Below are 11,136 nucleotides of genomic sequence, written 5' to 3' on the forward strand. Positions count from 1 at the left end.
AACAATTTGAAGAAACATACCCAACACATTCTACATGCCTTTTAATTTAAAACAGATTTGCTTGGACGTGGTAGGTAAAGTGATTTTTACTAGCCCGCGAATATTAAATAACGAAGTTTTGTGGTGGGAAATTGTAGAACAACTAGTATTTAAGTAAGTCTAGTTTTATCATCATTTCATATCGACATATCGTTACAAAGCTTATAAGCTATAAATGTTTCCTATACTTACATTTTGTGATCGAACAACCAATCAACCAATAGATGGAAGGCAAAAATGTGATATTAAGTGTGCTTATATTGAGTCTGGTCATGGCTCAAATTCAAGTAGAAGCGACGATATGCTGCCCATCCCCGATTACTAGATGGGATATACCTATAAGCTCTGCAGTGAACAGGGAATCCCCCCGCCAACTTGTGCATACATTAGTGATTGCATAATTGTTGAAGGGACATGTCCAGAAGGTTTTACTGATGAGAATCTTCAAAACACAGGTAAAATATGTATACTTTTTTCTTAATTCTATTATGTTTAATTGTTATTGTAAAGTTGGATAAAACGTAGTAAAAAAAACCCGAGTCTTGGGCGTGACCCATACATGTGCGGATGCAGTGTTTTGAGAAGGGATGCAACTGCACCTTTATGTCGTTTCGTTTGAACAACGATGTTATTAGTTTATAGCAAATAAACAAATAGAACCAAACTTTGATAAGTCTTATTGATTTGTCGAAACATAAATGTAAAATAATTCTCATCTTTAAATTTTTATCGTTGCCACTTTTGCAAAAACAACTAAAACAATACGAACTCCATCACTGAAGAACTCCATCATTGAGGATTTTAGTCCAATAATTTGATGTTAGAGGTTCTGAAGTTCTCCTCACTATTTTTAATATATTATATAGAAAAGTTTTTAAGAGAATAATCTACTCAAAAAATTTCGGAGTATGAGAAACCCCAATAAAATAATTACATTGAAGAAAACAGAAATAATAATTAAATATAATTAGTATTAATACAATTAAATATGTTATTTTTTATAATATGTATAATTAAATATTATATGTTCCATTAAATATGTTATTTTTTATAATATGTATAATTAAATATTATATGTTCCACTAACTTACATTAATTATTAGTGGACACATGTCAAATTCTAAAGTAATGATGTGTCACTAATATGGAGAGAGTTGACCAACTTTATATATATATGATTTAATATCATTACAAAACTTATAAGTTCTAAGTGTTTCCTCTACTTACATTTTGTTGTCGAACAACTAATCAACCAAAAGATGGAAGGAAAAAAATGTGATTTTAAGCGTGCTCATAATGAGTCTGGTCATGGCTCAAATTCAAGTAGAAGCGACGATATGTTCTTTAGAGTAATCGTGTTCAAACAACTTCATTTACGGCTAGTTACCAAAAGAAAATTAGAATGGGTTATCCTCTTTTTAGGCATCGTCAGCTAATGCCATACAATTATCAAATGATTCTACATATACTCGGGTTTTATTTTTTCCAAGTAAAGAGTCAAATGGCAAAGCATAAACTTCAGTTTTTTCGTGGAGCTTCAGCTTCACTCTCTAACTCTCTATCCTAATCATCTCCTGCAATAAGGACACGCATAGGTTCATAACCATGCTCAAACAAAACATCTTATAAACTTGTGCAAAATTTAATCAAGTCTTTTCTTTTTTTTTGTAACCTTTCTTTTGGCAGCAAGACTCTGGCTTTCCTTTTCTTTCATTTCATGGACACATTGACCGCACCAGTCTGAGAATGCCGGCTCATAAGTTTGCATCTCTCTAAACAAAGAGCTGCAATGGAAACGCAGAAGAAAATATGATTCAACCGTAATCTGAAATCTTGAGGCAAGCTTCAAAATTGCTTACTTTTGGCACCAAAGAATCATATTGGCCCAACGACCAGATGTCGTGGCTCTGGCACCATGGCGGTGGCAGCCACGGTGAAGTATAGCTTGACCCGGTATATGACAGTAATCAAAACATTCCTGCGTCAGTGAAAAATAGGTTGTTCCTTTATTTGTTAACCATTTTACCATTTACTGAATATAGGAATGTAACAGGACAAAGAAAGCTACTCCAAAGGACTCACATACCTCTGGCTTTGGATCTGTATCCATATGTTTCTTGCATCTTGTGCCTGCGAAAAATATTTCCCCTCCCTCTCCTTGTTTACTTAAACAAACGTTCAATGTCACTTCTGAATCTTCCACATGAAAGCCTGCAGATTTAAAAGATCACTGCTTATACTAAACCAGATTAATGTTTGCTATTAAAGAATTCACTCTGGTTTTCTCTAGGTATCAGAAAACCAAATGGACTCACCTACGTCAGCATCCCTATCTTCACCATTTTCAGTTAAAAATCCATAGTGAGAGTCAAACATTGTTCCACACACTTCAGGGAAGCATACTGCAAAACAACAGAGTGAAGTTTAGTGTTATTAAATAGGCTTAACCAATAAAATTCTTTCTAATGCGTTTTAAGTAAAATATATCCTTGCCTTTGCAAATAGGAAAGATAAACTCCTCCATGAGTTGCTTAAGCATGATATCCAGGCCAAAGTCGTCAAGTACAACACCGTATTTACTCGTGTTGTCTGGTCTCCTGATCGTGAAATTTTTCTCATGAGCCCACTTTCTGAAATTCTCTACCTGATTAATCAAAGAGCAGAAAATGAACAAAAGTATACAGAGAGGTAAGAGCAGATAATAAGTGGCAAGATGATTATTACCTCAACTAGCAATTTCTCAAAGAATTCAGGCTGAAACATTTTAAAGACGAAAACACCAGGAAACGGTTCAGAAATGATACGTCTGAAGCTTTCCTCTGTGTTTTCGCTGATCGCCTTGCGGAATGAGGGAAGCAAAAACAATTTAGGATCAAGTTTATACAACCCCTTGAAACGTGGCTGCAAGAAAAGGAAACATTGCATAAAGAAAGTCTAAGAAAACAAAATAAAGATGAGCAAAGGCTCCTCACCTGATAATTGGATATTATCTCTTGCCTATATGTCTTGCGCCGTTTCGCCTGGAACATTATATACACATGAAACTATTCTGAAAACTATGGAATTAAACCAGAATCTATGTGTTCACAAGAAAAAGCTAAAGACCATTCTCTGATTCGTATCAGTTTGAAATGATCAACTCCTACTGGGAGATAACTTGGAGAGCAAGATGTGAAGTGAAAAAGGACAAACCCAATAATGTTTTAGATTTCTATATTATTATTTTTTTTTTTGTCAACAGCTTTATTGGAGTGGCTCAAATTAGCCAATGTGTAGGAATATTGTTTACATAAGTAGAAAGATGCGGTAAGGTACGAACATTCGTGCCAGTTTATCCGCTTTCACATTCAAATTTCGGGAAATTAGCGATAAAGAGAAAACATCAAACTCTTCCTTGTCGCTTTGAATCGCCTCCAAGTAAGCCGTGAACGCTGGCCACTCTTGCGGGAAAGACACCATCTTCACCAGGTCAGAGCAGTCTGTAAGGAAATCTACTTCTCTTTTGTCTTGGCCGATAATACATCTCATCGCCCATATTAGTGCTTCAACCTCTGTGTGGAGTGAGGTCAAGCTTCTTCGAGTATTTGCATCTCCCATATCGTACGCTTCTTCATTTGGATAAGAACAAAACCATCCTAACCCTGAAAAACAATCGCTTTCTTTCCAAGAACCATCTAAGCAACAACGATAAACTGATCCACGTTGCTCGATATGTTCAACTCTAGAAGGAGGTTGATTATTTGTTACCATTTCTAGGTTATCATCCGAGATCTCTACATGGGCCAACTGCCAAGCTTGCTCTTCATTTTCTGCCAATTTTAAAATATTAGTTGGGTTTTGGTCCAAATTATTAAATACCTTATCATTCCTGGCTTTCCACAAGTAGCAAATAATCCATGGAAACATCTCAGTATAGACCTCCGAGGGTGTCCTCCAAAATAAGTAATCCATATTAACATATAGGGATCCTGATGGAAAAATATCAGGTGCTGTTGGAATCTGTGATAAAGCCCAAGTCTGACGCGCAGGTGGACATTCAAAAAGTGCATGGTTAATTGTCTCTTATGAAGCTCCACACCGATCACATCTCGTATCGCAATTAATACCTCTCTTACGCAGATTCGAGGTAACCGAAACACACCCAGTTAAAGCTTGCCACATAAAATGTTGAACCTTTGGCAGACATTTTATCTTCCAAGTAAAAGCTTGAAGTGGTTTAATGTCTGGTCCTAATTCTTGCAGAACGGGATCCTTCCCAATGTTTAGACGGACCGTATGATATCCCGATTTAACCGTATATTAACCTGATTTAGTAAAATGCCATCCCAAAGCATCTGGATTTGATAATTTACCCAGGGGTATAGCGTTAATCAAAAGGACATCCTCCGGAGTGACAACCGCTTTTAGCATGTCTATATTCCAGGAGTTTGTTCGCGTATCGATAAGATTTTTAACTCGTAGCAACGGTTCCGAAAAAGAACCATTGCTTTTTGCTGGTCTCGGGAATTGAGCTGGGAGCCATGGGTCCTCCCATACTGAAATGGAGTCCCCAGAACCAACTCTTTTAATAAGTCCTTTATTAACCAGAGATCTAGCTGAAACAATACTTCTCTACCCATAGGATGGAGAGTATGATTTAATTGGATCCATAGGATCCGACTTCCTATAATATCTTCCTTTAAAAACCTTCGCAAAGAGTGAATCAGGCACCAAAATTAACCTCCATAATTGTTTTGCTAATAAAGCTGTATTAAAATCATCGACATTCCGAAATCCCACCCCCCCCCATTGGCTTTGCTATGACACATCTTATCCCAAGCAAGCCAATGCATACCTCCTGTTTGACCATTTGAACTCCACCAAAATTTAGCTATTGCACTAGTTAGTTTCGAGGTGATCGTTTTGGGGAGTCGAAAACAGGACATAACGTAAGTCGGTAAGGCAGCAACCACCGATTTAATCATCACCTCCTTTCCCCCCTTCGATAAAAATTTAGATGACCAACCATTTACCCTATTTTGTAGCCTATCTCTCACAAAAGAAAATATTTTTGTTTTTGATCCTCCCAGGCTTCCTGGTAACCCAAAATATGATCCCATGCCACCCATCTTTGTAATACCCAAATCCATCTTCACCTCTGTTTGTACCTCTTCTCCAACTGTATAACCAAACTGAAGAGATGATTTATCGAAATTGATCTGTTGACCCGACACCATCTCATATTGTAGAAGGATTCCTAAAATTGCCCCACTTTTTTCTTTATTTGCCTTACAAAAAAATAAACTATCATCTGCAAAAAGCAAATGAGAGACCGCTGGGCTGGGCGTTGCCACCTTGATACCAGTTATTACCTTATCTTCCTCCGCTTTTCTGATATTTGCAATCAAAACCTCTGTATAGAGGATGAATAAATATGGCGATAATGGATCTCTTTGCCGTAAACCACGCTCATGAACGATCAGCCCTCTAGGTTGTCCGTTGAGGAGCACCCTGTATTGGACAGGTTTTATGCACCACATCATCCACATTATCCATTTTTCACAAAATCCCATTTTTCGCAAAATCCCATTTTTCGCAACAAATTCTCTATAAAATCCCATTCTACCCGATCATAAGCCTTACTCATATCTGTTTTAATAGCCATAAATTTTCTTTTACATGACAGATTTGTGCGGGGAGCGTGGAACATCTCTTGCGCAATAAGAATATTATCAGAGATCAATCTACCTTCAACAAAAGCCGATTGAGTCTCTGATATCAATCTCTGATATGTTTTAGATTTCTATATTACTTATTGTACAAGCATGTGTTTAATATGAGATCTCACATATATATATATAATATATAGTGGTAACATTAACATAATATCGATTTCAGTTACACAGATTAAAGACAGATCGGGATCAAAAGGAAAGAGTCATTACTTGGGAACATTCTTCGCGAGAAATATACTTGCCCAAAATGTCTGACATGAATTTGCCCTTGTCTTCTCTGTTCGCCGTGAGCATATCCACCGGCAAGTACTTCTCTAGCGATCTTAGTATGGAAGAGCTAAATTCCAGTTCCATATCGTCGTAGCTATCGGAAATGTGGTTGTTGTTAGGAAACAGATTCAGCCTCGGGATAGCCATCTCTGTCGTCGCCGCCTCAGTGTTCATCTGAAGAAGATCCGATGATTGAGAGTCTCCACCTTCAACAGTTTCATCACCGTCGACCATCATCGCTTACGAATCTGGTCCGATTGATTCTGAGTTTCCGTTGCAGTTAGGGTTTTATTTCCCCCGAGATTTTTGTTTTTGTTTTTTAATTGAGTAAAAGATAAAATTACCCGTCGCACGCGATTTATAACCACGCGTAATATTGTTGGGAATTTTCGGCCCATTTTAGCGGCCCAAAAAATGTTCCGAACCGAATACTTAAAATTATTGGTATTTTCCGGTTGATAGCGAACAAGAAACTGAGATAAGCTAAATAATGGAGATTTTTTTTTTGTGGTTGGTTGCGCAAAAGATAGATATAATTAAGAATATAGCACTTTATTTGAGAAAAAATGGTGAATATAGGCATATAGCACAATTTGGCCAAAGACGTGTGTTTATAATTTATTCGTGTCCAAGATTTCCAGCGATATGTCCTCCAAGGAGGATAGCAACTAAGGTTAGTGATCCACTCGTTAACATGGCTAGGTGATTGTTCCAACAGAAGAAAAGGTAGCAGCCACACTTACAACTTCGTCTCTCTAAACAAGATCACAAAGAAGATGGCAGTACAAAGCATGTTTTTGTGTGGACACAACGTCACTTCGTCAGGGTTGTATAACAATTTGATGGTCAATTCTTGAAATTAAAAAGCTCGTAACCGAGTTAGAAACTGGCAAACCGGAGGGGGTTGTTGGTCGCTCTAAAAAAAAGAAAGAAAAAATACAACATCTCCTTTCCTTGTTGAACACCCTCTCGGTATGCATACAAACCGGAAATAAAGAGATGGATATTCTTGTTCGAAATTACTAAATTGAAGAGAAATCTGAAGAATTACTTGGATATCATCCGCGAGTGTTAAGCATATATATATAAGTGCCAAGTCCTCAAAGATCTTTGTTGTTTCCCACCAGAAGTTCCAGAGCTACACACACGAATCATGTCACATTTGATTTTATATATTTAAGTAGTTGATCAATCAACCATATGATAAATTTGCTCTATAGAATTATACAATGTATACGTCGAGAAAAATTCAGTGATGTTTTTTCCCGAAATGACATTAGGCTCTCCTCCATTCGCGACACCCTCGATATAAGGCTTAATTAAGAACTCTTTACCATACCTTCCATGGATAAACAGTTGGCGATACTCTGTGTTGGCGTTAAGTGTGAGTAACTATTTATATACATCGTCTTGTATTTGTTTTGCATTCGACCGTAACTCCTCTAGATCCTTGAGACTCATATCTGATTATATCTCTAATTCAACTCTAGTTTATGAATTATGGATAAGCCCCCATTTTGAGCCCATACTTTGAAGAGCCGACGATTTGTTTTTGAAGTTTTAACGTATCAATATCATGAAAAATATCATACTTTAAACAGCCAACGATTTTTGCCAATATATTGCCCCAACCCCCACAAGATATGGAAAATATATAGAAAGGTACTCCTAACATATGGTACAACAAAACCACAATTTTTTGTACTAGTAAAACAATCTCATCGAATAACTTTGTCCCTTTATTTATTTTTCCAATGTAAGACAACTAGACCATATATCATCAGAGAGGAGGAGATTTGTCGCTGAAGAACCGAGCAAGAACTTTGTCTTCAAGAATTGCTAAACCTTGAGGAGCGTTGATGCATATAGGTGTCTTGTATTGAGATGTAGAAGCACCCTTGGTGATGAAATATTCCATGAGAGAATCAAATGTTCCTTGTGCCACCACCCTTATCTCTAGAGCTCCGATTGAACCATATTTAGTCCGAAATTTTCTATAAAGAACGTCGAATGATTCCTCAATTACACAACAACATTCCACCATTACCTTTTTAATTATCAAGCTTAACAATGCCATTAAAGCTTTTTTCTTTAAGCTCCCAGTAAAAAACGTAGTGACCTGGAATAGTGGAGATGTCTACATAGAATGTGAATCCCATCAACATTAATGCTGAAGATTCTAGAACGAGTCCCGCATGATTCAACGCCTTTAAAATGTCTTGTTCAGTTGTTACTTCTACGTTGACACTTAGAACCATACCTTTCCTGCGTACAAATCTGAATTGAGGTGCACTATTGTAAAATCCCGTCACCTGTAAGATATCTCCCATTCTATATCTGCACAAGCCTAAGGACAATAGAATTTTTTTATTATATAGGTGAGATATATATAATATATATATATATATATATGTGTGTGTGTAACTCACCGAAATTATTTGTGACCAATGGCTCATAGAAGCAACCTAACTTGATGTTCACTAGTTCAACAATCTCATCACTGTTTGCTTCATCAACTAGTAGGAACTCAAAGTAGGACATGTTTGGCAAAAATGTGTAGGACACATCTTGCGGTTTGCAAAGAGGATTCAAATTTACGCCAAAGATTGTTTCAGAAGACGCGTAACGCGGGGAGACGAGAGGTAATTTGTTGGAATAAAACTCCAATATTGGGATGTATTGACTCATCTGTCCTGTAACTATGGTTTGAATGAATTTAGAGTTAGGCCATAGTCTTGTGATCATACCTTCCCATGATTTATGGCTGCATTCATGTTCAATCATATATGCCAATTCAGGATTAGGTCCTCCAAGTATGACGGACACAGAGTCTCGGCAACCAGGGTCAGTGATCCACTCGCTTATACAACCAGATCGAATATTACCACACAATTCATTCCAATGAGTTTCAAGAAATTGGATTGCTTGGACTAAATAAGAAGCAAAGGCAGCAGAAATACTCACAACCTCCTCTCGTTGGACAAGACCACAAAGAAGATGACAATACATATTCTGTTTGTTGTCCACACATAATATGACTTCGTCGGGACTAACATAACATTTTGAAGGCAGGTTCTTGAAATAATCACTCATTAGGAAGCTCGTAGACAGGGGAGCAATAGGCAAACCAGAGGGAGTTGTAGACAACGGTCTAGTGTTGAGAAACGTCATCACCTTTCCTTTCCTGACACCATCGATGTACCTAAATACCGGTAACAAACAGATGGATTTCTTGGTGATGGAAGTTACAAATACGCTTAAAAGAGAAAAAATATTTGTATATATAATTGAAGATTTACTTGGATAGAATGGAGGAGCATAGACCATTGATGAATGACATGTTCTTAAAGTACTTGTCGTTCACAGGAAAGATCTTTTGTTTCCCTCCAGAAGTTCCAGAACTACACACAAAAATACATGTTCAAATCTAAAAACTCATTAATTAAACCGTTAATTATAAAAAAAATTTGATTTCTAGAAACGTTTATACCTTAAAAGGAAATTAGTAATGGTTTCTCCCGTAATGACATTTGAAGGCTCTCCTTTCGCGACACGCTCTATATAAGGATTAACATCATCGTAGCTCACCACCGGACGTTCTTCTTGAAAGATTCTTTGTCAGAACTTCCATGGAGAAAGTGACGGAGATACTCGGTGTTCCCATTAACTCTGAGTATCTCCTCCAACAAATTGTCTTGTACTTGCTTCGCATTTGTCGTCAACTCCTCTAGATACTTGAGCTGGGAGCTTAGACCATGTACATAGGTGAATTTTTTAGAGTATCATAGCCCAAATAATTATTTTTTAATAGATCAGAGCCTCTATTTGGATCTGATACGTATCAGTGCAGTGATATCTCTGATACTGGGTATCGGTGACGTGGCAGCATACTACTGGTCAGGGAAAACACGTTTTGGCTTAGAGGAAAGAAAAAAAAAACAGAAAATGGTACCAAGCTTTTTCCTCTCTCTCGCCTTCTTCTTCTTCATTCACGTCAACTTAAGGGTTCTTCCATATGTTGAGAAAATTAAAACAAGATATTGTAACAGATTATTGTATGGGAATTTGACTGAATCTACCACATTTCAGAATGTGTCATTCCAAAACTACCACATTTCAAAAACGATATGATTTTATTCGTAATAAATAGCTATACAAGTCAATGCTTTGGCAATCGTGTGAATTGATTTCGACATGGATCTAAATCATTTATTTGTTTTAAAAAAGAGAATTTTAAATCTTTTTTTTTTTTTGTCATCCGAAATTAATTAGAGCTCAAAAGAGCCATTCCCGAGGAATGTTGTTTACATATATGATATGAGGCTTTTAAATCTATTACTACTAATAAAAGAAGCTAATTGAGGCTTCTCAAGCCATTCATAAAAGAAGCTAGTTGAGGCTTCTCAAGCCATTCACATCAGCTTTTTCAAAAAAACACTCTCAAGATGCCACATCATCAAAATTAAAAGCTACGTAAAACTAAGCCACGTCAACACATTAATTTTTTAATTTTGCATCATTTTGTTTTAACTTTTAACGTTTACACTAACATTTTAGAAAATAACGTCTTAAAAATTAAAATCTGCGCCATAAGTAGGAACGTTGAATATTTTTCGTTTTCATACTATAACTCCAAGTTACGTTTATAAATCCTAATATGATATGTGACATTAGATATGTTTAAACACGAATTTTTTTTAAAAAACGTCAAAGTAGAAGAAAATAATGAAATAGTGTCATAGAGATTGGTTGATTGGTTCGTCTGTAGCTGTAGATTTATTGCTGTAAAATTTTTGTTGTAGGTGTGATGACTGTAGCTATAGATTTTATTGCTGTAGAAATTAGGCTGTAGATTTTATTAATATAATATTATTATTTAAATAAGTTGGTTGTAGCAATAAGATTTTAGTTTTATGTACTTTTAAACAAAAAATATAATTAATAAATAGTAGTTATGTGTTATATAATTTTTCAAATATCAATTTAATAAATTATGATATACATATATATGATGTATTTTAAAAAACTAATGTGAGTTATATATATTTTTTTTGCCCCCAAAAGGAGTTATATGTCAAAAAATAGATTTTTACCTACTACTTAGATCCATAAA

The 11,136-nt window shown here is 36.1% G+C and overlaps 1 protein-coding gene and 1 pseudogene across 2 annotated transcripts; both read right to left on the minus strand.

The window, feature by feature from the left end:
• Positions 1 to 1,407: 1,407 nt before the first annotated feature.
• Positions 1,408 to 3,146, minus strand: LOC9327513 (uncharacterized PKHD-type hydroxylase At1g22950). 2 transcript variants are annotated; one of them, XM_021010911.1, is made up of 8 exons: positions 3,012 to 3,146; positions 2,764 to 2,940; positions 2,533 to 2,683; positions 2,355 to 2,441; positions 2,126 to 2,250; positions 1,899 to 2,017; positions 1,712 to 1,823; positions 1,408 to 1,613 (listed from the first exon to the last, which is right to left on the minus strand). In XM_021010911.1, exons 1-8 carry the CDS (start codon positions 3,066 to 3,068, stop codon positions 1,590 to 1,592), a joined length of 852 nt encoding a protein of 283 aa, XP_020866570.1. In that variant the 5' UTR covers positions 3,069 to 3,146; the 3' UTR covers positions 1,408 to 1,589. The 2 variants fall into 2 exon arrangements, with proteins under 2 accessions (XP_020866570.1, XP_020866569.1); XM_021010910.1 differs by having other exon boundaries at positions 1,408 to 1,823.
• A 4,507-nt stretch (positions 3,147 to 7,653) lies between these two features.
• On the minus strand, positions 7,654 to 9,717 carry LOC9330189 (annotated as a pseudogene).
• Between the last annotated feature and the right edge of the window lie 1,419 nt (positions 9,718 to 11,136).

Source organism: Arabidopsis lyrata, assembly GCF_000004255.2.
Source record: "Arabidopsis lyrata subsp. lyrata unplaced genomic scaffold ARALYscaffold_1, whole genome shotgun sequence".
Lineage (NCBI taxonomy): Eukaryota > Viridiplantae > Streptophyta > Magnoliopsida > Brassicales > Brassicaceae > Arabidopsis > Arabidopsis lyrata.